Source organism: Acomys minous (genome assembly GCF_964271855.1).
Source record: "Acomys minous genome assembly, chromosome: 11".
Lineage (NCBI taxonomy): Eukaryota > Metazoa > Chordata > Mammalia > Rodentia > Muridae > Acomys > Acomys minous.
In genome coordinates this window covers 43,502,905-43,528,220 of record NC_140492.1, presented here as the reverse complement: position 1 = coordinate 43,528,220, position 25,316 = coordinate 43,502,905, and the positions used below count along the sequence as shown (strand labels likewise).

Genomic DNA, 25,316 nt, shown 5'->3' with positions numbered 1-25,316 from the left:
CCAGCACTTGGGAGGCAGAGACTGGCAGATCTCTGTGAGCAGGAGGCCAGCTTGGTCTACATGGTGAGTTCCTAGACAGCCAGAGCTACATAGAGAAATCCTGTCTTGAAAAGACAGATAGACAGAGACCAAACTACAATTATTTTTGTCTCAAGTGTTTGGGAAATTACTTGAATCCATGATGTCCCTGTTGTGTTTAGTGGCTTGATAAATTGTATAAATAAGGACAAATCCACTGGTTACAGAACAAGAAGAGATCACCAGCAGAAACCCTTGAGGTTGTTGGCTTCTGTGGAATCTCACTGCAGCCGAGAACACCGATAACTAGGCTCACTGGATACCTTCTCTCCCTGCCGTGGGGGGCCTGGCTGAAAGTGGCCATTGTGAGCAAAGAATATGAGCCAGAAGAGACCTCCCTCTGAATGTGAGCTCAAGAAAGAGCAGAGGCTCTTCCATTTGCCTCGGATTACTTAAGACCCAGTGACGTATGTGCTACAATAGCTGCTTAAGAAGAAATAGGTAACCTGGAAAATAGTACTTAAACCCATCACCAAGAACCAACGCTGCCACCAGCACATGGATTACCCGAAAGACCTTTGGATGTAATAGTCTGCAGCATTTTATTTTGTTGCTGTTGTTGGCATTATTTTCCTTACTACAGTGGCCTGCCTGTTAAGCCTGATGGGGATGAAGCTGATGTAGTGCTGAAACTTTTATTTTGACTAAGAGTCACACTAGCCAATGTTTCTGCCTGAAATGATGCTGTATTCTAAATTCTTATTGCTTTATCTTAATGGCGCGTTTTTAAATGTTAACCCTGGGAAGAGTCTCTAATGGATGCTTGATTGGTTGTGCGGTACATTTGAAACAGCTTTTATGTTGCACCCTCTACAGCGTTTTCGTGCTGTATTTAGATAGCAGCGTATATGGTATTGGACGGAAAGTGAAACATGTGCCTAGAGAAAATGCGTTTCTGCCTTTCTGAAATAGGTCTTTGTCTTTTGTGACCCAAACACTCAAGTTTCTTTCTAGCTGGTACATGAGCTTTGAAAGGAGGGAAGCTGTGAAAATGCTTCCTTCTGAAGAGGCAGGGGTTGGGACTCTTCACGGCTGGATGGAAGTAACCTACCAAACCAAAGCCCAGGGATCTTGTCACATGGCGCGCTCTGGTTCCTAAGAGGGTCTCTTACTTAGCTTTGTAGACCACTGTCTCCTAAAGTGACTAGGACTGAGGTTGTGATCAAGAGAGTGGTCTGGAGGCTGCCCTAGTTAGCTTGACATAGTCTAAAACCATCTGAGAACGGACAGTTGAGGGACTGTTCAAATGAGATCATGTAGGAGGGCCCAGCCCAGCACATTTCCTGTATAGGGCAGCACTATTTCCTGTACAGATAAGTGGTCCTGGGCTATAGAAGAAATTATTTAGCGTAAGCATGAGCTGGCAAATGGTGTTCTTCTGTGGTTTCTCCTTGAACTTCCTGTTTGAGCTCCTTCCCTGATGGCCTTCAATGACAGAGTGTAGCCAGTGAGCTAAGAGAAGCGCCTTCCTCTCCCAAGTTGTTTTTAGGAAGGGTGTTTTATCACAGCAACAGGAAAGACACTAGAAGTAGAGAGTAATAAAAGTCATCAGGTATCCTCATGATAGATTTTTATTATGGTCATTAAGTACTTTTCCGATTTTGTTATGTTTAATCTGTTCATCATTTCAGTAGAAGAAAATTAAAAGCAAATACAACATTTAAAATAATTTGCCCGCCCCCCGCCACTGTATTAGTTACTTTTTGTTGCTTTGGGTAAAATATCAAGACCAAAAGCAATTTAAATGAGGAAGAGACATTTATCTTGGCTTATGGGTCTAAAGGGAAGTTACATAATGGCAGAAATACATGGCAGCCATGAAGCAGATAGACCATATCTTCAGCTTCAAACACAAAGCAGAGAGACAGGTAGAGGGAGGAAGGGGAGCAGAGGGAGAGAGGGAGAGAGGGGAAGAGAGGGGAGGGAGGGAGAGAGCTGGAAATGGGGAGAATACATAAACTCTTAGAGCCTGCTTTTAAAGAAGTGTTTCCTCCAGGACGACTCCATGACCTTACCCAAACAGCACCAGCAAGTGTTCAAATACACAAACCTATGGGTGGGGAGGGGGGCATTTCTGATTCAAACTGCCACACCCTTTGGTGCCAGCAAGCTGAGTATCAGTTTGTAGGTGGCACCAGCAGCATGCCAATCTCAATCTGCAGACCGCTCTGTAACGGTCTGTTTTCTTTCTTTTTTCCTTTTGTTTTGCTGAAAAAAATTATTTCAGTAATAACCAAACAAAAAAGTCAGTAGATAGCAAAGGAAACCATCATGAGACCTGTCACTACCTTTTGTCTCAGGGAGGGCAGCGGCACATGAGTATGAACCTGCATTGGAGCTGGTGATGCCTGCCATGACTGCCCATGAACCCTGCCATGATTGCCCATAAACCAACCCTGCCATGACTGCCCATGAACCCTGCCATGGCTGCCCATGAACCCTGCCACGACTGCCCATGAACCCTGCCATGGCTCCTCATGAACCCTGGCAGTGTTTTTATTTCTGGGTCTTGGTTGAAAGTTTTGGGCATTTTTCTCCATAGGGATTTTACAAGGATATGATTTGTTTATTGCTTATCCTATCCTCATTTTCAAATTAGATTACCCAGATTTCTCAGTGTCTTGCTAGGATTTTTAAAGGGAACATTTGTTTCCTCGGAGTTGGTCTTTAAGTACTTAAGTCTTACCGGCATTGTGTGTGGCTCTGCTGTGCTAGGAGTCTGTGGTGATTTTGCTCCTCAGGGGACACTGGAAATGTCAGAAAACATTTTGGTTGATAGGGAAAGGAGGGACTCTTACTGGCATCTAGGATGTGGGGTCTGGGGATTTTGCCATATTATATGCACAAATCTACTGCTTGGTTAAAAAAAATGTGAAAAGGGCTTAATAATGCTTCAATTTAGAAAGCCTATTATATGTAGTTTGAGTGTATAAAGTGCAGGGAATAAAATGTCACCTAAACCTTCAGCTTCTACATTTGTACGGCTGTGACATAAAAAAATGCAGGGGGTAGGGAGTGGCCCGGTGGTAAGGAGTGATGTTTCAGAGGTTACTCCTCACATATGGGAAGTTGTCGGTCTCTCCTCTCTCTCCCCCCTCCCCCTCTCTGCTCTTTCTTCTCTCTCTCTCTCTCTCTCTCTCTCTCTCTCTCTCTCTCTCTCTCTCTCTCTCTCTCCTCTCTGCTCTTTCTTCTCTCTGCTCTCTCTGCTCTCTCTCTCTCTCTCTCTCTCTCTCTCTCTGCTCTCTCTCCTCCCCCCCCTCTCCCCTCTCTGCTCTTTCTTTTCTCTGCTCTCTTCTCTGCTCTCTCTCTCTCCCCTCTCTGCTTTTTCTTCTCTCTGTTCTCTTCTCTCCCCTCTCTCCCTCTCTTCCTCTCTCTCTCTCTCTCTCTCTCTCTCTCTCTCTCTCTCTCTCTCTCTCTCTCACACACACACACACACACACACATACACATTATGTACTGCAGAATTGGCATCACTTGTAACTGAGTTATATAATTTTCTGTTTTTCTTTTAAGCACTTAAATATAAATCCAGTCGTACGAATAAGAGAATCATCCTGCTCCTCATCGCTGGGCTGGTGGTCAATGTCATCATCATTGTTGGAGCTATCCTTCTCATCCCCGGTAAGATGAGTGGGTAGTGGGATCAGGGCTACGGGGCTGACGTAAAGTGACATAAAGGGGTGTGTGTTGGTTTCCAGGGCTGCTATGACAGATTGTTGGCAAGTGATATGGTCTCAGTTGAAATTCTCTGAAGAACCTGGAGTCTCTCTCAAGGGCTGTATTCCCCCGTGAAGACTCTGGGAAAGACTTTGTCCTGAGTCTTTAGCTTCTCGTGTTTGCAGATGGTGCTTAGCATTCCTTAGCTAGTAGAGTAGCTCCCACCACTGCCTGCTCCTGCCTTCTGTTCTGTGTCTGTGTGAGTCCTGCCTCCCTTCTCCTGTAAGGACGCTTACTAGGTATCCAGGCACTCATTCAATTCAGATAAGAGCTTCTTTCTATATCTTTAACAGAATAGCATATCTTTTCCCAGTCAATATCTATTCTGCCATATGAGGTGTACTCATGGTTTCTAGAGACAGGAAGGTGGGAATAGAACCTGAGCCTCCATACAAACACTCCACTGTGGAGGCAAAGCTCACTGTCTAAGCTGTGGAAATGGCCATGGGCACAGAGCTATGTCTGTCTGAAGTGGTCATCGCAGCTGAGAAGTAAAAGTATGAGTGGGCTGTAGAGGCCAGGAGCAGATGGGGAGAGAGGCAAAGGCTGGGACTCATCATGGCGGGCCACAGAATGCCACAGCATTCTCCTAGGGAGACCGCAGGCATAGGCGGATCTTTAGAACACAGATTTGGTAGCTGTGTTTGCTTCCAGGGCTGCTGAGGGCCTGGGAAGGTGATGAAAGAGCAGTGGATTTGGCTTGGGGACAGGCTGAATACTGACAATGAATGGGTGGTAGAAGTTAAGGGCAAGTTTATCATCTGGAATTATGTAAGACAGGTAAACCGTTAGAGCCAAATAAAGGATTCAGCATGTTGAGACACAGAGCCTTCAGTTTGGCCTCAAGTGTTAAAATAAGAATAACTTGTTTTGTATGAACTTGAGGAAAACATTTTAAGCCTAATCTCAATTTAAGCATTGGGATTAAAACATGTAGTAGACTAAGTATACAACTTGATAAAGAAGTACACAAGAAACTACTTTAATATTTATTTATTTATTTATTTATTTATTTATTTATTTACAGGAGAAAAACCTATGAAGAATGCTTCTGGGCTTGGCCTCATTGTAATCTCTATAGGAATATTAATACCACTTCAATACAATGTGTTTATGACAGGTGAGTGTTTGTTCCTACACTCTGGCTTTTGCCTTTTTCCTTAAAAAAAGATACTTCAGTGAAAATATTCTTATATGGTTTTAACGGCTCAATATTAGATTGTCCACTGTATTCTTACTGACAGTTCCCATACAGATTGATTTTGAGGTTGCTAGGTCTTCTCAAAAATTATTTTGTAGGAGGCAGTTTTCTTGAATATTTGATGGCATTGGTATAATTTTAAAGTGGGCTGTATACTTTTAATGGTTATTTGCATATTTTAATTTTAGTTTTTTTTGTATCTATAAGTCAGTACTAAAAGCACTCTTTTTCTTCTTTTAGTAAACCTTTGCAGTAAAAACACTGGTTCTATGAGATTATATGTCACAAAATTTTGGGAACAGTTTCTTATTACTGGTGTCACTGCAGAGTGTGGGTACCCTGACTATAATCATTATTATTTTTGTGCATTTTAAAAATAAGTCAAGGTCATATTTTATTACTGTGAAAGAGTCTCATTTAGCACTGAGCCTTAGGTCCTTTGGCTGTACCTAAAGGCTCATTAGAAAAGCCCAGGTCTTGTCCACCCACACAGTTCAGAGGTTATATTTGTGTGGTAGGTTTTCCCCCGCTGAACAGGTGTGTGCACGTGGAGAAGCCGTGCATAACAAGCCATTCGTATTGCACAACTTAGAAATGTATCGATGACATTGTTTCAAGATCTTAGTAAAAACTGCCTGCCCCTCTCAGATGACTGACAGTGAGAGCTTGCAGCATGTGGGAGTGTGGAGCTGGCACTCGTATGGAAAGGTTAGCTGGCAAACATGTCATCAACAAGCTTGCAGTCCGTCTTTGAGCGTGTCAACTGCCAGCAGGAGTGATTGCCGCATCAGAGTTCTCAACACGTTTCTATTTTGTCCTTCTCTTCCCCCAGCTTTTGGAATGACCTCTTTCACCATTGCCATATTGATCACTCAAGTGCTGGGCTATGTCCTTGCTTTGGTTGGACTGTGTCTCTGCATCATGGGTGAGTCATATGCTTCTACGCTTCTGATCTTAGTTTCAGTTAGGTTAGCATTCTCGCTTTCTCTTTCTTCTTCTTCTTCTTCTTTTTAACTATGTGGGTTTTTTTTTTTTTAATTTAAAGAATAGCTGTGGTGGATTCATAGAAAAACCTAGTGGAAAGTACAGAGAGCTTCCATATTGCCTGCCCTTTCCCTACTGTCCAGACGCCCACGGCTTCCCTCAGCCTTTCACACCATTGCAGTGGGTGAACCAACATAGAGACATCATTACCACCCCAAATTAATAGCTTATATCACAGTTGATTAATGGGGTTGTACATACAGTGCCTTCCGTGGCTGTGACAGATGTGCCATGCATGACATGTATGCCCATTGTGGGGTCTCATGGGATTATCTCCCATGTCCCTCCCCCTAACCCCTGACACCACTAACTTTTTACCTTTCTATGTAGTTGTCCATTTTCCTTAGAGCTGGATTTATATTGTATGAAAAGCACAGATTTTGTCCACATACAATATAGAGGTCATGCTTGCACTTTTTCATGCAGGCTTCTTTTTTTTTCATTTTTAAATATAAATCTTAAGTTTTAATCCATGTCTTTTTATAGCTTGATAGCTCATTAGTGCTGGAAAATATTGTTGCCATAATGTGTTTAGTATTTTGCGTTCACCTACTGAGGGGCCATCCTGGTTGCTTTCCTCTTTTTGTGACAGATAAATAAAGCTACCGTAAACATCGATGAGCATGTGTTTGTGTGGATATAAATTTTCAGCTCCACTTGGCTAAATACCAAGGGCTATAATTTTTGCATTGTGTGGTAAGGTACAGTTAATTTTTGTAGTAAACTGGCAAACTCTGTTTGGTAACACCATCAGCGAGGGAGGTTTTTGCTTGTCCACATATTTTTTTCAGCATTTGGAATTGTCAGCGTATCTTTTTCAACCCTCGCCCTCCATGCACACACTCGCACATCCGTGTAAATAACATCTTTTCCATTGCTATAATGTTACCTATATGTGCCTTGTCGCATGGCTGGTCTAATAGCCAAACTATGGTGGCCATATTCGTGAGAGAACTTGTCAAATAACCAGGCTCTAGTTGATTGGTACCTTTACACACTATTTTTCATTAATCTTGGTACAGTAAGCATACTCTATTAACCATCCTTTTTTTTTTAAATTAAGCTATTTTATTGAGTTAGTAATTCTCATACTGTGTTCATGTAGCTAATGTTTTTACTGGTCATTAGAATAAAAAATAATATTCTTAAAGCTGGTATATGCTGAGGTATAGTATTATTTTCCTAGTATATAAATCTAAAGAGTTGGGAACTTACAGCCACCAAATACAACAAAAGAAAATTTAACCTCAATATTATTAGTTATTGTTGATTCCTTAAATTAATATTTTTTAACTTTATATGCATTCCTAACAGAATTTCTTTTGTTCCTGCAGCTTGTGAGCCTGTGCACGGCCCCCTTTTGATTTCAGGTTTGGGTATCATAGCTCTAGCAGAATTACTTGGACTAGTTTATATGAAATTTGTTGGTAAGTTAATCTTATTTTTTAAAGCCCCTGCAAAGAATTTCAGATATATAACTTAGAAAATAAGTTTAGTGTGCTCCTCTAGCTAAAGGTGGAAATCTATTGATGTCTCCAAAAATGAGAAAATATAACTGGAAAGATGGCAGTTTATCAGGGGGAAGGCATGTGCATCCGTGCAGTCTGAGTTACAAACTAAGAAAGAAGATGGCTTTGTGTATTAGAAGTTATAGAGTTTATCTTTATAAGCAAAAGAAAGCGCCTTTGAAGGCTCCGCTTTAATTAGTATGAAAGGTTCATTCACGTTCCAGGTTTCTCTTATGGAATTCTTTGTCACTCGCTGTAGTCTTTGTATACATACCCCTGAGGAGGCAGGAACTGAAAACTATAACCTGTCACATCTGTAATTTAATATGCAAGGACTACCAGTGCACTGCTTTAAGACACTTGTAGTGAAAAGCCAGTATATTCAAAGAGATATTTAAATTCAAGATTTTACTGCCTTTAAAACAGTTTTTTAATAAGTGTGGATTTGGGCTCGGCATTTGTTGTTTAACCTGCCAATCTCAAGTATGGGGTTTCTGCATTCTTATTATGAACAGTTATTATAGACGGAGAGAAACGCTTTGAATGGTACCTGAACTACAGTGTGCCTTGCCCAAGCCACCCACACCTACTCCCCAGGCATATGGTTTATGGTAGACCCCTTAAAAGAAATAGTTTGTTGTGTTTATGAATTATAGCAAACACTTCATTGAGGGGCAGAAAACTCAAAACTTAAAAGTCACTGAAACAAATCAATATTTTTAAGCGCTCTTAGATGAACTTTTTCTAAAGATTAATACAAAATGACTTTCAAAGAAATTTCACTCTTATTTCTGAACTTCGTTTCTTAATCTCTCATCATGAAATGCGCTCTCTCTCTCTCTCTCTCTCTCTCTCTATATATATATATATATATATATATATACATATATATATATATTCTTTTTCTCTTTAATGTTTTTATGTAAAGAACTAAAATACTCCAAAGCCCATCTGCATTTAGCCTGTGTGTTCATAGTATTAGTTGTTCCTTTCTGAATTTTCCTGACTTTATGCCACATAAACCCATAAACCGCAGCTAAGACATCTGTAGCAGGCTGGCACTCCGGAGCTGCCTCTGATGCTGTGAATTCTGATGCATATTCTATTTTTGTTAGACTTCCAATCAGCCTGTGTCTGGACTTGAGAGCTGACACCGCTGATTTTGTTGCTCCCATGAATGCTAAGAACAGTATGTGACCTGCAGTATTCACACAGCTCCTGTTCAGTATGCGATGCTGGGCTCACATGACTCCGATACAGTGGGATTAGGTGTCTGTGACTTATGGTCAGCCATCGGCTCTGATTTCTCCCTCTCTATCTGGAATGCATCCTTTTGTTGCCAGGCTTCTGTATCTGATCAAGAGTGATGTTCAGTATAGTTGCCATGAGAACTGCCATCAACTAATGACTGCCCCCATGCCTCTGCTCTGGCACTTTCTTCATGCCTTATGTCCCCTTGAAGCTCATACTGTGCAATTACGCCACAGTAATTGCACATATTACTGTGTTCAATGAAAGTGAAATCAAACTAACCAAAGTTGTTTCTTCTTTATGGTGATTTGCTAGGTAGACATACTATATGTAAATTAAGAATTTAGTCCAGTTTTACTGACACTTTGAGACTATCCTGAATTAACTTTTTAAATCAACTTGTCTGACGCCAGAGTGGAGAGAGACACCTTCGGTCAGTTGAAAGGCAAGAAGAAAAGGTACAGGATGGCTGCTTTTTTAGATACCGTGGTAGACTAGGGCAGTGAATGTGTTTTGCTTATGTGTTCTGACTGCTTAAACCTGAACATATGTAGCATTAAGGTTGCAAATTTGAGCATTTTCTTCAGGAAGTAAAAGTCATGTTTCAATTTCTGTTCATTGCATACACCTTTGTAGAGGTGGATGACTTTTGATTTAAATGCAATAAAATCTTCAGATTCATTTTTTAAAAGTTCTATTTCTAAAGCGAGTTAATATCCCTGTGATGATCATAACTTTCATATTTTTTATTATTTCTGAGTTTAAATTTGTAGCCTTAATTGCAACTTTAAGGGATATGATTTTACCTTTTGCTTTATATGGCAAAATATAATTTTAAATTTATATTATAATTTTCTTATGAGGAGATTTTAATTTATGAAGTCAGAAAACTATAATAACTTAATACGAGCACACAAGAGAGATTGAAGGTAGCTAACTGTACTCACTGTAGCAGAGTTTGATTTTGTATAGGGCACCTGTAGTCATTACTGTGGCACAAGTTGTTTTTAAAGCCTTTATGATTCAGTTCATGGATAAGGGCGGGTGCACCTGTTCTTATTCACATCAACTTGGTAGTAGTCAGAGCCGTGTCTGCCACAGCATCTCAGGTACTCTGAAACGACACAGAAACACACATATATTGAGTGTGCTTATTCAGATATAATTTCTTGGATGCTGTTTACAAGCTGTATATAAATCACTAGGAAAATTGTTCCTGAGGAATTGGAATCCCTGAAAATATATTTATGGCATGGTGTCAGGTATTTCATAGTGAGAGCAACATACCAAGATTCATTGCAAGACTGCAGAGTAAGCATGTGTAGAATGCTTAAAGCTTTTGTTTAAAAAGAAAAGGGTGGGTGGGGGGAAAGATGGCTCATGACACGTGATAGCAACAGACCAATCATCCCCATTCCTTACCTCATGGCTTACACCGCCGTTAGAGAGATTTAGCCCAGGTGAAACCAACCAACTCCTGCACAGTTACTTCCACACTCTCCGCGGATTGTGACTGACCAGTGTCCCTCCCAGCCACTGTAACTACAGTTCTGTTTCAGAATGAGCTAGCCGAGTTAGATTTGGAAGTGAGAACTTAGCAGCCACCGTGTGCTAGTGAACAGAAGATGGGGGCACAGCCGAGCACTTCTTGGTATTTCATCCGATGAGCACATTTATGAGCTCGACTACAACTCTAAACTATTACCTGTACCCTGGCTGTATTGCAGTGTGCCAGGGGAGATGAAAAGCCTCCTCTTCCCATGTAGGTAAACAGTGGCAGATCAAAGCATGAATAACCCCAAAATCCAATTTGGGGAGCCAGGGAGTTTGATTGGGATTACACACAGGAGCAGGAATGTCTCAAAAACAAAACAAAACAAAACAAACAAACAAACAAACAAACAAAAAACCCAACCCCGCATCACCAAAAGCCCACTCCAGCATAGGAGGCAAAGAGCCCATGAAAACCGGAACCCTGCACAGCCTTCAGGCAGCTCCGTAGGCTGGAGTGTCCTGTGCAGATGCCTCAGTTGTTCTGACTGCCTTCCAGGTGCCTCACGTGATACATTTTTTTTCCAGGTAGTTAGTCTGGTCTGAGTATCTGAGAGTGACTAGCAACAGACATCACGGGTGCAGCTGCCCCGTGTCATCTAAAGATGCTGTCGGCAAGTCATATACATTACCCCACATGTTGCATCAGACATCCTTTGTTGCTCATATAAGCTGAGAGGAGGAGGAGCCAGCCTAGTGAATCTGGACAGTTTGAAGGACTTCCGGGAGCTGTTTTGATTTTTCTTTTTCTTTCTTTCTTTCTTTCTTTCTTTTTTTCTTTCTTTTTTTTTTTTTTTCTTTTTTTTTTTTCCTCCTTGAGCCAATGGAGTTTCTCTACAGGATGGAAGAGGTCTTCATCTCAGAGGACACTGCTACACAACACTTCTTAGTTCAGGAATTTAGATAGCTCCTTTGCTTCATAAAACTCCCAGATAGGGCATGGTCAGCACGTTCTAACTCAGCGTAGCCCTCTGGGGAGGCTGCTGGGTGTGGTATGTCTCCACTCACTTCACTCCCTGCCACTTGGAAAAGAACAGTCTCTTTGCTTGGATGCGAGGAACATGCCCTCCCCCACGTACCCCCACAGGGAGGGCCATTCATTTAAAGCAGCCCAGGGCCCTCAGAGAGACACAGGGCGCACGAGGGCAGGCCCATAACTGGTCTCACAGAGTGGGGAAGAATGTGACTTCCATGTTACAGGACACAGCACAGGAGAACCATCCCATGGCTCTCAGCAACCAGCACTGGCTGCTGCTCTTTTGTCCCGTAGGCCCACTGGCATCCTGCCCTGCAGTCTTCATTGTTGACAACTATCTTATCCTCAACGTTAGGTCCTTATTTTATTTTTTGGAAAATTGATTTATATTTCACTTTTCATAGTCAGGCATGTACATTACACAACACTTAGGGCTGGGCAGTAGTTTGCGGTCTGTTTGCCCGAGGATACAGCCATTGTTCCTAGTGAGTGAATGGAGTTAGAGGAGCTTGCCAAGAGTCTCTCCTGAAATATTTATATATTTACGAAACAATAGTGTGGGGGGGGGGTTACTTCTTCATTATTTTTCTAAATAGTGAGCTTCAATTCCATGGTCCATCAACACACAAATTTCATGAGGAGAATGGACGTTTACTCCAAAGTCTTACAGTTGGCAGTGAATGTTTTTTCTTTTTCTTTTTCTTTTTTTCTTTTTTTTTTTTTTAAGAAAAAGAAGCTTTAATTGACTTAATTCTCAAAGATGCTCTCTTACTAGTAGGAGAGATTACTTGCTGTTTAGTCGTCCTCAGATCAGAATACGTTAGTGGTATCACTTTAGCAGTATGCACCAGCCAAAGCCACAGAGTCATTTTTAGGATGCATTCCCCTCGCTCTTTAATTAATTCTCTTATTTTATTTGAGTACTGTATTTACATCATGTCTGTCCTTTCTCCTTCTCCCCATAACTTCTCTGGTGTTCCCCCTCAAATTCATGTCCTTATATTCTTTAATTATTATTGATACATACATGTATGTGTATATATATATATATATATATATATATATATATATATATATATATATCATGTAAAATTTTAAGCACGACCTGCTGAGTTCCTTTAGTGTTGCTCATATGTACATGTGTTTATGGCTGAGTCCTTGGGATTCAGTCATCTACCAGGCGGCTCATCCTCAGAGAAGACAGATCCTCCTCCTCTCAGGAGTCACGAGTTGCCTGTAGCTTTTCCTTTAAGGGCAGGACCTTGTGAGATGTCCCCAATCCATACTGTCATGTCAGCTGGTGCTGTGACTGTATAGGTCTTGTTTAGGCAGCCATGTTGTTGTGACATCATGATTGCAGTTGCCCTGTCATTTAAAGATGCTGTAGGCAAGTGTTATATGTTACCCAACATGTTACATCAGACATGTGCTTATCTGTTCTTAACAGGCTTTCCACCCCCTCTTCTGCAGTGTTTGTATGCTAAACTGTAGGTATAGGGATTATGTTGTAGCTGAATCAGTTGGAGTTGGGCACCCCCGTGGTCAGTTGTTTTCTGCATATTGACCAGTTGTTTATTTCTGTCACCATCCCTATTAGAAAGAAAGTTCTTTTTGAAGAGGGATGGGAGCTGCACTTATCTGTGAGTGTAAGTATTTAGAACGCAGCTCTGCTTTAGGGGAAGACCCAATAGTAGGTTCTCTTCTGGGTCCTCGACCTCACCAGCCACAGGTAGTTGGCTGGGAGTGCCCTTGTCAAGTCTGAATTCCCTCCTGCTGAGCCGGCCTGAAGTTCAATGAGGCAACTGTTGTTGTATGTAGTGACACTATTGCACCTTTGGGTGTATGTTGCTGTTATGGCCATTGTGACTCGTATATGTTACAGCTGGGCAGGACTGTTGGTTGCTTTTCTCCTTTGGCGGCTTTCATAGCTCCTTGCTGTTCCCCGAGAGCTAGTCTTTAAGAAAGAGGGTTCCAGGTTGGTCTAGCTTGATCCCTCCAAGTCCTCTGTCCAAAGTGTGTGTTGTCCTCAGCAGTTGGGTCTTATCTTCAATTTTGGGGAGGTAACCAAGGGCAACAGCAACAGCTTAAATTGTTTGGGGAGTCCTTGAACTCCCCTGATCAACAGCGTGAAAGGAAGTTTCTTGTGTCTTTTAGTGGGGTTTTTGGTACATGGCCAATGGCTTTTGAGGGGAGTATTGTCACCCCAAGTGTCAGGACTTTATTTAAGCTGTATGTGTGTATATATATATACACACACAGAATTGTAATAAACATAAAATAATGACTCCCTTTTCCAAAATCTTTACGGCTATCGATCCCTATTTATCCTTTGAAAATTTCATATATGTGTACAATGTGTGTTGATCATATAGACTCCAACTATTATCCTTGAATTCTCCCTGTGACTCATTAATCTATTTTTGGTCTGACTCCATGTCTTCTTTTTTTATTACTTTAAAACATTAGTATTAGTATTAGTATTATTACTGATCGTCTCCTGAGTCCAGTTAATGCTGATCACGTGTGCATGGGCAATATTTTTGCCAATAATAATGATGATGATAATGATAGTCTCCTGAGTCCAATTACTGGAGCCACATCCCCAGAGAACACTGATTTCCTCCTCCCTCAGCATCCATCACCTGCCAATAGCCCTTTAGTGTGGAGGTCCTCTGACCCCCTCCCTCAGCCATGCTGGAGTTTCACTTGGCCTGATCTCCCAGCCCCTGTGTAAGCAACTGCATCTGCTGTAAGTTGGGTGTGTCTGTCTGTGACGTCATGTCCAGAAGGCAGCGTTTCACAGCTGCCTTTCCATCCTCCGGCTCCTAAACTCTTTCTGTTCACTCTTCCAAGATGCTCACTGAGCCTTGGATGGAGAGAGGCTGCTATAGAGGGCCCACCTATGGCTGAGCGTTCAGACATTGGTTCTCAGCACTTTGACTATTTCTGAGTCTGTAGTCACCACTAACAACGGCAGAAGGAAACTTCTCCGACCAAGGTTGAGTGTGGCACAAGTCTGGCTTCCCCACACGTGCTCTCAGTTAAACATCCTTTTTCTATTGTTTTTGCATATGTGCGTGCAACCCACTCTCCTCCCTGCAAGTCTCTGCTGTATTCTTGTGTTGCTCTACTGTTTTCACACCGAGCTGGCGTAACCTGCCCTATCACTAAGTTTCTAGTTGTTTTTGTCTGACCTCTCCTAATTCTCTTGGTAACATGATATTTCGTGGCCTGGTGGCTGCAGTTTTCCAGTTTGAGGAGGCTTGCTGAGTGTGTAGGGGCAGGGTAGGGAAACTTGGCTGTCCTGGATGTGCCTTTGTGCTAGCCAGTTGGGTTTCTGTGGAAGTATATAATCCTGTGAGTTTGGAGCTCTCTACTGGAGCCAGATGAGCGTATGAGTATTTATTCAGCTGAGGGAGTGACTCTATTGCACTCAGAATCTGCCATTGGCCATTTGTTGGATGGTGAGGACCCAGACCCCTTGGGTCCTCCCTCAGTTAATGCCTGGCTTCTGGCAGCCCATTCTTGTTTAGGTGCTGTGCAGACAGGTGTAGTTGCTTGGAGCTCATCGTTAGAATACATCCTGCCCTGAAGAGAGCAATTCTGTAGCCCTGCGTTCTGTCTTCCAGCTCTTGTGTGGTGTCAGCTCTCTCTTCCCCAGCGTTCCCTGGGTCTCAGTGGGAGCGCTTATTTGTAGCTTGAGCACTTACTACCCTTGTTACTGAGTTCAATTTACAGAACTTAAGAATGATCCTGTTAGCCAAGGCTACACAGAGAAACCCTGTCTCAAGAAACAAATGAACAGCCAGGCGGTGGTAGTGCATGCCTTTGATCCCGGCACTTGGGAGGCAGAGACAGGTGGATCACTGTGAGTTCGAGGCCAGCCTGGTCTACAGAGTGAGTCCAGGACAGCCAAGGCTACACAGAGAAACCCTGTCTCAAAAAACCAAAACAAACAAACAAACAAACAAACCAAATGAACAAATAAAAACAAAAGAAAAAAATGGTTATATTTTGCTCTCATCTTCTGCTTAGCCATGTGGTGTGTTCCATAGTTGCTTCCTCTTATAGGCACTTTTCCTACCTGTAGCTCTGTACTCCAAATTCTTCCTTGCTTCCTTTCTGTTTCTTTTTTACCTGCCCTATCACTAAGTTTCTAGTTGTTTTTGTCTGACCTCTCCTAATTCTCTTGGTAACATGATATTTAGTGGCCTGGTGGCTGCAGTTTTCCAGTTTGAGGAGGCTTGCTGAGTGTGTAGGGGCAGGGTAGGGAAACTTGGCTGTCCTGGATGTGCCTTTGTGCTAGCCAGTTGGGTTTCTGTGGAAGTATATAATCCCTGACAGCGTTCCTCAGCAGTCCAAAGGACTTGGAAATGATTCTCCTTTGCTCCCTTCTTAAAACCCCATTGTGCAATCTGTTGGAGCTCTCTGAATGCTTGTGCTGTCAAAAAAAAAAAAAATTGAGAAGTTTGGATTTCCTCAACTGGGATGGATGGGTGGGGTAGGAAATTGTGTCTAGAAAAAGAACATTGACTGTCAGAGAGAATGTTTCCGGTCATGTTTTCCTGTCTTTGGGGTACTGGCTGTGTGTTGAGGCTGGCTTTGGTTGCTCTGTCGCTTCCTCGCCTGGTTTTACAGGAAGTTTTCTTTCTTACCAATCCAGAGTTGTTCTTTTCTCCCTCGTGATTTAGTTTCTGCCCTCTAGTCTTGCATCTTTGTTAGCTAATCTGTTCAGAAGCAGCGAAGGGAGCAACCCAGCGTGGCAAGAAGGAACACACAGAGAAGGGCCTGCTTTGGGCCGAAACTAGCAGGCTAGGACAGCTCTAGGCTCGGGAGGTGCATGGCTCAGGGTGGTCACGTTTTCTCGTCCTTTGCAAGCTTGCTCAACGAGGAACCCACAGAGTGTGTGAAGGGAGCTGGTCTTGTACTCATTGCCGTATCTGGCCGTCCCAGCTGAGAAGTAGGAAGAGATGGAACCCTGGTAGGAAAGAGTAGTTGACGTCTTTTCAACACAAGGTATAATTTGCAGCTAACGTGAGAGAGGCGCAGGAACATGAGCAAGTCTCTGCTTTTATTTGCTGTGGGCAAATATTATTTGCTTCCTTCTCTGCTATCAAAGCACATAAATCAAGAGTCGTCTAGTTTTCGACTAGACCGTCAAGGCTAGAAACCCTTTTCTGGAGTATCTAGCACCTTCTGGTTTTAGTCATGAGCGTGTTATCTTAAACTTAAGCATTGTGTCGCTTCGTTTGCTTCATCTGTTGCCTTTATGTTTTTATTTTCACCAGCTTCCAACCAGAGGACTATACAACCTCCTAGGGTAAGTTCCAGTTTATTAAATGAATTAAGACCAATTGTTTGATGGATTAAAATGAGGGGCAGGTAATTGGAATGTTGAACTGGTTTTTTCCCCTCTGCTTAATGTGTCATCAAGTTAAAGACAATGCTGAAGTCATTTCAGTGCCTGCGCATGAATGGGTCTGTCTGTGTTGTAAAACTTGTTTTGGGGCATTAAGTACCAATGCGATGGGAGAAATGATCCTCTACGGCACGGAGCTGGATATGCAAGGAGGAGGAATGTAGTTACCTCTTCCATCCGAAGTGTCTCCCCACCTGTTGGATCTGTTTGATGTGATTTCACAGAAGGGCAGTTTCAAGAATGACATTAAGGAAGAGAAGTTTGTGTTAAACCCACTTCACCAAAAAATATAGTCTGTAAGGTACACGGTGTTGAAGAAAAAAAAATCTGTTCCGAATAATGACTCCCCCATTTTATCAGCATCCCTTTCCCAAGGGTGCACTACAGGTCTCGTTGTATTTGAGTTCCTTCATAAACTCTTGGGGAAAATTCTAAGAAAAAGAGCAAATTTGGGAGGAGATGTATGAGAGAAAAAATTACCATATAGACTCACCACAGTGGCAAGGCTGAGATTTCTTACATGGAATTAAGATCCAAAGGGGACTATACTGTACTCAGCTTCCTGTAAACAGTGACTGACGGATAAATTCTGGAAGCCTCCAAGGACACGCCCAAAGGGCGGGCTTGGGGCAGACTGTTAATTCACCTCAGCCTTTCACTCTGAGGAGACTGGTGTCATAGCTATGTTAGTCACAAGCAGCTACCAGTTTTCCTAGTGCCTCTTAGAGATAACCTGACCAATGGACCATTAAATCCTCACAATTTTCTTGCTGTTACTGAGTTCAATTTGCATGATACAAAAAATGATTCCGCTTCGCTACCACCTCTTATTTAACTGTATTTTCTATCTCTTGCTGCAATTTACGTGTTTGTACATTAATACTTTGATAAGGATTACTTGAGTGGTGGGTGGTGTGGGAAATTTTTCACAGAAAATATACTAAGAGAATAATATGGTTATTATTAAACTATTAACTAGCCATGGGAAGCTCTGCTTCATTAGCTTCTGCTGTCTTTATTTTGCTTTTAAACCTTAGGGTTCTCTGCTTATAATACAGATTCAATGATAGTGTAAATTTTTGCATAAAAGACATAAAATAACATATATTGTATTTAAATGTATCTTAAATATTTTCCAGAAAGCTGTAGAGGAACCCCTTAACGGTATGTTATTATTAAAAACTTAGTAGTCTTGGCCCATTAGCAGATCATAATTTGAGCTGATCCTCAAAGATGTTAGAATGCTCATCAATGCCTTGGGAAGAATCTAGTTTGGGAGTTTTGTTTGTTTGCTTGCTTTTTTTTTTTTTTTTTTTTTTTTTGTCCGTATAATCTTTTATCTTGATCTCTTGATTCTTTCTTGATTATTCATCAGAAGTTGGTAGTTTGTTTGTTTGTTTGTTTGTTTGTTTTTTGGTAATGTTCTCATTGTCTGTGCTATCCTGAGTGACATTTGGGCAAGGGGACCATTGACCCTTTTTATACCGGACAAGATGGAGTGTCACACCCTCAGTGGAGGGAAAAAATATCTCAGTAGCTTATTATTTCTAATTTTTCAAACTTAGAAAATACAGGCTGCCACCATGGAGTGATACCAAGATGTGTCATTTACTTTCTATGTAAATCTAGCTCTGTATTCCCCCGGCAAGTCGGCTTGCTTTTGTGCATACTGTGGGTGTGAACCGTAGACAAGCTTTCGCAGTGACTGATGGCCTCAAATGCGTCTAGCTGTTTCATTGAGGCATAGCTGGCGTTGTGCTGTTGCATATTTGTTTATTTTGAGATTATTTCTAACTGAAATCTTACTAACTTGCCTTCTTACTAATTGCCTGCTTGTTACTAATCCTTAGCATTTAAAGAATCAAAAGGAATGATGAACGATGGTAAGTCCATATTTCCCCTGTGATGGTACACTGTGACTGATGCATGGACATTTAAAAAGAAAGCAAAGAGATTCATGAAATTACAACTCAAAACAACAACAACAACAACAACAACTAAAGAGGGACACTGTCAATCACGGGTGTCCACATTTCCTGATGCTTAAGCCTTAGGTCTAATTTGCTATTGTTGTGTTCTTCATTTTACCGACCGCTGTGTCATTTTTCCATAGGTGGATAAAGAACAAAATCTGTAGGGTCTCACAAACTAGAACCTCCTGGTTTCCCAGCAGAGCGGTTGCCACTCTTGATAAAGGGTCTCACAAACCGGAACCTCCTGGTTCCCCAGCAGAGCGGTTGCCGCTCTCAATAAGCGTGTTTCAGGTCACGCGTCTGTTGATTGAGCCTTTAAATTAAGTGCCTTTTATAAGCTGTGCAGGTATTCCGGCACAAGTTTGTTTCACCTTGACAGGGTTTGTTTTAATACTCAGGGAGATGATTTGGTTGCATGTTGCATGGCAGCGGGAGGGTGTGGGGGGGTGTGGGGGGACGGGGAAGGGAATATGTGGGTGTGATACAGCTACTTTTCCAAGCAGGAACTTACTCCCAATCTTGTGGGAGCGTATTAAAGAAAAAGAAAGAGACTTCTTTGCCCACCCAAGCCTTCCCCACTTTTCTGAACTCCAGAGCAGCAGAAACATATGTTTCCTGAAGTTTCCCAAATATGACCAACACATGTACTTGTTAAGTCTTTTTGGTTTTGTTTTGTTCTTTTGGGCTTCCTTCTTTTTTTGTTTCTGTTTTCTTTGTTTGTTTGTTTGTTTGTTTGATTTTTGAGACAAGGTTTCTCTGTATAGCATTGGCCACCCTGGACTCGATTTGTAGACCAGGCTGGCCTCGAACTCACAGAGATCTGCCTGCCTCTGCCTACCTAGTGCTGGGATTAAAAGCACCACCACTGCCCAACATACTTGTTAATTACTATCAAAGAAGTCTGTGATTTTTTTTCACCTTAATGTATACATTTTTTTAACCTTAATATACTATGATCCTCCAGCCCCATTGGCACTTGGCAACTACATTTGCATTTTTATCTTATTTTCCAAAAAAAATGTTCTCATGCCATTAGGACTTGCTCACGTCCCCATTATGTTTCACTGTGGTAAAGCCTGTGACCTGTGTGCTCACCTCCATAACAAAGAACTGGCTGGGAGGACCACAGGAGGCCCCTCTTCCCTAGAGCACAATTAATGTCTGCCTAAGATTAAAAACACTCCCGATCATGGGTTGGATGAGCTAAATTTAACTCAGGCTTCGGGTTAACGGGAAGTCCAGAATGGTCCCATGGTTACAGGGTTTTTGTCAGAGCTTTTAAATGTGTGTTTTGCTACTCAAGCTGCTGCTCCCTAAAAATATTGCTTTTAGTGGGAATAGATGTGAAAGATGCCGGGATTCCTGGCATGGTTTTATCATGTTTACCCTCCGTGTCTTGTTTTTCAACTATTACGTTCTTTTTTTTACCTACCATGGTGTCATTTTTCTGTAGTGGATTAAAAAAGGAAAATAGCAACAAACTTTTTCTCCATTTGCAGAAAACCAATGTGAAAACCTTCAGTGCCTCTCTGTTAAATTTCTTTAAAATGTGACCTTTTTTTTTTTTTTTTTTGAGTCACTGTATCAGGCGATGCCATAAAGAACTTGATTTTTTTTTTTTTACTTGTTTGAGTAACACATGATGTCTGTGATGAGCTTGAAAATGCCCCCTAACTGTGTTTACATTTAGCCGGTCACAGTTTGCTTTTCAATGTCTGTTGATGGGCTGTGTCTTCCAACGTCCACTCTGGACTCACGGTGTGCCTTGTCACACCGAATGAGGTTCACAGTACTGTCCCAGGGACTTCCTCTCTACCTGTGCCAGATCACAAGTCTCTTTCACGTATGTCAACCCAACAGTGTAAATCTAAAGTAAACACGATAGAACATTATTCTTGGATCAATAACTTCCGCTTTGAAAAACAATCACCATTTCTTGCCTTTTTTGTTGAGCTTACCCAGCAAACCAAGATGATCAGTCTGTGTTGATTTTCTTCTCTCTTGTCAGTCATTGGCATTTTACTTACCAAACTGAAAAGGCTAATGATTTGCCTGGTTTCTCTGTCTGTGACCTTTACAGATAACATTTCCATGATTTTTGATATAATATATTTGAAACAGTTTCAGGTTTTAGGAACAGATCATGACTTAATGCCTAGGGAAGCAGACACGAGTAGTGATCAAATGTCGATGTTTCTTTCTTTCTTTCTTTTTTTTTTTTCCAGAATAAGTGAAGGGAAGTGACGGGCAGTATTGAGAGTCGGCAGTGGAGGAATACACTTGTGTTTCAGCACCATGGCCTTGATGACTCACAGCTGGAAAGATGAACACAAACCACAGAAACTGACTTTTCATCTATGAAAGAACATGTCATTGGCCCATAGATGATTATTACAGTTAAGTTTATATTCAAAGCAGCTGTAACTTACTTAATAAAAGAAATACGACATGTGTTGTGTAACCAATTGAAATCCATTTTTTTTCTATTGTTTCTATTCAACTAGGGGTAAAAGTTTCAGGGGCAACTTCCAAGAATGATGCTCATTCGGTCCTTGAGTCTCTGGACACTTGAGTTTTAAATCGATTCCGTGAGACTTGCCTAGCACTAACCTGGCAGTTACCCAGAGATCCCTGTGAAAAACAGTGGTACCCAGCAAGCCTTAGTAAACTCAGGTTCCTGGCAGCTTTGTCGCTTATGCTGCCAGCTGAATAACTAGACTGCCACTTCTGGGTCAGAACAGTAGAGACTGAAGTAGAAATGATGGACGTGGTTGGGCAAATCCCATGTGGCCCCTATGTGTGCTATGATATTATGGCACTAGTGTCTTCATTCTTGGGGGTTGCTGCCGTTCACACATTCCCCCGCTTTGACATACAGTACACCCAGATTTTGGATACATTTTTCTTTTTTACAGATGTGGTTTTTTTTCTTTTTTTTTTTTCTTTTTTTTTTTTTTCTTTTTTTTTTTTTTTTTTGCATATGACCCTTTGCTCCCTGTCCTGTCCTGCTGCTTGTGTACCTTTTGTCCTCTTCAAACATGGTCCTGTGACACTAGCGCATCAGTTGCAGAAAGGAGCCAGACTTATTCTCAAAGCACTGTGCTCACACTCTTCAGCAAAAAAATAAAAAATAATAAAAAATAAAAAACAGCTATGGTTGTAACATATGTATTCCAGACCTCTGGTTTGAAGGAAAAAAAAAAAGTCTACAGTGTTTCTTCCCATGTTTTCTGATTGGAGGCATGACAAAGCAAGACTGAAATCTGAACTATGCGTCTCCTGCATGGCAACATGTGTCTCCGTCAGGCCCGAACAAGGCCCAGGGAGGAGGTTTTACGCCTGTTGTCAGTCTGTTGCATGATGAACACTCATCCCCTTCCTCCTGTATCCTGCCTTCTGCCTCCTCTTCCTCCTCCCCTAAGTTTGAAAAGCAAAACAAAACCACCACATCCCCTCCCCAATTAGAAGAAAACCAATGTCCTGACAGTTGTGACCGCATGGAGTACTTTTAGATTACTAGCACTCGTTTGTTTTTTTTTTTACCTCGTCTGTGGGCGTGTTTGTATGTGCACATGTATAAGGTAGGCACATGCGTCTTCTGTATGAACAAAAGCGAGGCAGCTACAGAAGAGCAAATGCTAACTTTGTGCTTTTAGTAAATACATTTAAACACAGAAGTCTTTATTGGGTGCAATTATATTTGATGCAAATATTTGATCTCTTTAAAACTAGATAATGTGCCAAGCTTTCTTGACTGCTCACCAGTGCCCTCTAAGAAAATACCAGTAACGTTTCCTGTTTTTGTAACCAAGGCACTCGTATTTGTGTTTGCATTACTAATGGTTATTCCTTCTCAGTCCGCTGGATGCTTCCATGTGCCTCTTGTATGCCAAATTTACTGTCATCTTTCACGTGGGGACCAAGTGGTTTGTCTGTGGCAAACCTAAACTTATGACCTGCTGAGGCCTCTCAGAAAACTGACCACACTACCAAGATAGTGCTTCTCAACAAAAAGTAGGTTTCCTCCCTGATTTTGTAGCTGTTCAAAACATTAGCATAACAAGAGGGAGCCGAATGCCTTTACACAAATCTGGTGGCTCCTGATACATTTATTTTTTCCCCCAGAAAATATTTACACTTTGCTCATATGTTGGTTACTCAAAATCAGTTTTGATGAAGAGAGCAAAAAGCAGATGGACTTGGAACAGATTCAAACTTTCCTATTCCCTATTAAGAAAGTCAGGTGTGAAAATCTTTATAGTCAGATTTTTTTTTATGAACTAAAGTTGTACTTTTAATATACTCAACGCCCCTCTGCTCGGGGTTCAGTCTTGGGTCTTAACCAGCTGTCATGTCCTCTTTGCTGCCTGCCATTTGAGGCATTGAGTGCCCTAGACAGTGCCACCGGTGGTAGCCAGGGAAACACAAGGTGAACCCAACTCTTGCTCTTAGTTACCAACTTCTCTCTCTAAAGGAACATAGGAGCAAGAGTCCTCTTGCCTGGGCATTATTGGGCCAGTTCACCCTCTTGAAATCAAGCCCACAAAGGCTCCCAGTTCTTGTCCCATCAGATTTAAATTGCTAACAATATTGTGGGCATCGTGCATCTGTTTTGTCCCACAGTGTGCTTTTTTTTTCCCCCTCCCTGATCCCAATTTCTGCTGCCATATCCTCTATTCGGTTTTTATTTATTTTCTGCTCTCCATTTATACAGTAGTACAGAGTGATGCCATTTGTCATTTTCTGTAACAGTTTTTCTAGCCTTTATGGCTGAGTCCCGTTTTTCTTCTCTTTCAAACCCTTGCGCTCCAGCCCGCTTCCCTCACTGGCTGTACTTGGCAGTCTGTCCACATCTGTCTGGGGGCCTCTTTCATCTCTCACGTACCCTTCCTGCTGCTTCATGTATCCCTGCTTAGCTCTGTTTGAGTTTCTCTCTCTCTCTCTCTCTCTCTCTCTCTCTCTCTCTCTCTCTCTCTCTCTCTCTCTCTCTCTCATTCTTCTGACTGGACTTTAAAATTCCTTCCACAGTGCATGTGCTGCTTCCCTTTCTGCCTGCAGTGTTCTGGATACATCAGACCCTCCATCCAAAAGTTTGATGGCAAACGTTGCCTGTATTTAGATTTCTTTTTTAATAGGGTGAGCTAGAAGGTTTTGTTTTCTTTCTTTTTCTTTTTCTTTTTTTTTTTCTTTTTTTGACAAGCTTCACATGCTTTGAAAATTATAAAAGGTGACAATTCACCTGAAAATTCCAAGTCTGCTCTGTTTAAGTCATTGAGGATATCAGATTAGAAGTCATGGAGCTGTATCATAACAGGCTTTCTTTCAGGGTGGTGTAGTCCATAGAGTGACCAAATTGTATTTGAGTTAATAAAGCTCAGAAAGTGATGATGCATTCGCTCTGCTGTTATCTCAATAAGAGCTCAGCTGTATATCATCGCCTAGGTTTGTCTTGTCTTACAGTGGGTATTCAAAAATGGACACCAGAGGATGTGTGTAAATACAGGTGCCTGTGTTTGCCTGTTGTTGGGACCTGAAGAAAAAAAAATGTCCGGAAACCTTTTGTCTTTTTACTATATTTAATTGAAGGTTTATTTAGAGAAAAAGAGTTTTTAAAAAGCTCTTAACTGCCACACCCATTTTGGGTCTTGTTACATCATCTTCAGTGGCTAACAGGGATGATCCAAGTTAACTTTAAAGAGATGAGCACTAGCCAGGAGTTGTCCTGCCTTTAACTTTGATCACCCTTAATTAAGGCTATTTAGTTCTGAGCTTTCCATATAGCTAGTGTTTGGGGGAAAAGAAAAGACATTTTTAGTAAGCATTTCTCTAAGATGGCATCGGCGGGATCTTCAGTGTTAGCATGATGGATGAAAGAGGAAAACATTTTAGATTTTTATTAAGCAGAGCGTTATTTACAGAAAGCCATTGTTGAGAATTAGTTCCCACATCACATAAATATCCATTAACCATTCTAAATTGTAAGAGAACTCCGGTGTTGCTATGTGCAAGGAACTCTCCTGGGGGCCTTTTTGCATAGCAATTAAAGGTATGCTATTTGTCAGTAGCCATTTTTTGCAGTGATTTAAAGACCAAAGTTGTTTTACAGCTGTGTTACCCTTAAAGGTTTTTTTTTTATATGTATTAAATCAATTTATCACTGTTTGAAGCTTTGAATACCTGCAATCTTTGCCAAGATACTTTTTTATTTAAAAAAATAACTGTGTAAATATTACCCTGTAATATTATATATACTTAATAAAACATTTTAAGCTATTCTGTTGGGCTGTTTCTGTTCCTGCAATGACAGACCACAAGCACATTTCTGAGAAATTTTGTGGATTTTAAAAATATGTTTTCTAGTTTTCAAATTTCTATGTAGTGAATAGGATGGTTTTTTGAAAAAAATTTTGAGTTAATAGTTTAAGTATATTCAATATATGACTCTTAGAGTTTATATTAGAAGTTTGAAACAGGTGCAATGTGTGTTCTGGGTAACTTTTCATAATTTTTTCCCCCACAAGAGAGTGTAAACATCATGAGAAAACAAGGGTTCTGGGATCTAATCCTGGAAGCAGTGCTCCCTGGCAAAGCACTTACC

At 41.4% G+C, this 25,316-nt stretch overlaps 1 protein-coding gene across 4 annotated transcripts in view; it reads left to right on the top strand.

Annotated features, from left to right (window-relative positions):
• Positions 1 to 24,991, top strand: part of LOC311609424 (leukocyte surface antigen CD47) — a 62,637-nt gene extending 37,646 nt beyond the window's left edge. For 2 of the 4 annotated variants that reach the window (XM_084802521.1, XM_084802518.1), the window contains 8 exons: positions 3,592 to 3,699; positions 4,823 to 4,915; positions 5,829 to 5,921; positions 7,375 to 7,467; positions 16,615 to 16,646; positions 17,885 to 17,909; positions 18,596 to 18,628; positions 20,944 to 24,991. In XM_084802521.1, coding sequence (XP_084658647.1) covers positions 3,592 to 3,699; positions 4,823 to 4,915; positions 5,829 to 5,921; positions 7,375 to 7,467; positions 16,615 to 16,646; positions 17,885 to 17,909; positions 18,596 to 18,628; positions 20,944 to 20,948 — 482 coding nt within the window. In that variant the 3' untranslated portion in view covers positions 20,949 to 24,991. The remainder of the gene's footprint in view (positions 1 to 3,591; positions 3,700 to 4,822; positions 4,916 to 5,828; positions 5,922 to 7,374; positions 7,468 to 16,614; positions 16,647 to 17,884; positions 17,910 to 18,595; positions 18,629 to 20,943) is intronic. The other 2 variants (XM_084802519.1, XM_084802520.1) reach the window with 2 other exon arrangements.
• Positions 24,992 to 25,316: the final 325 nt, after the last annotated feature.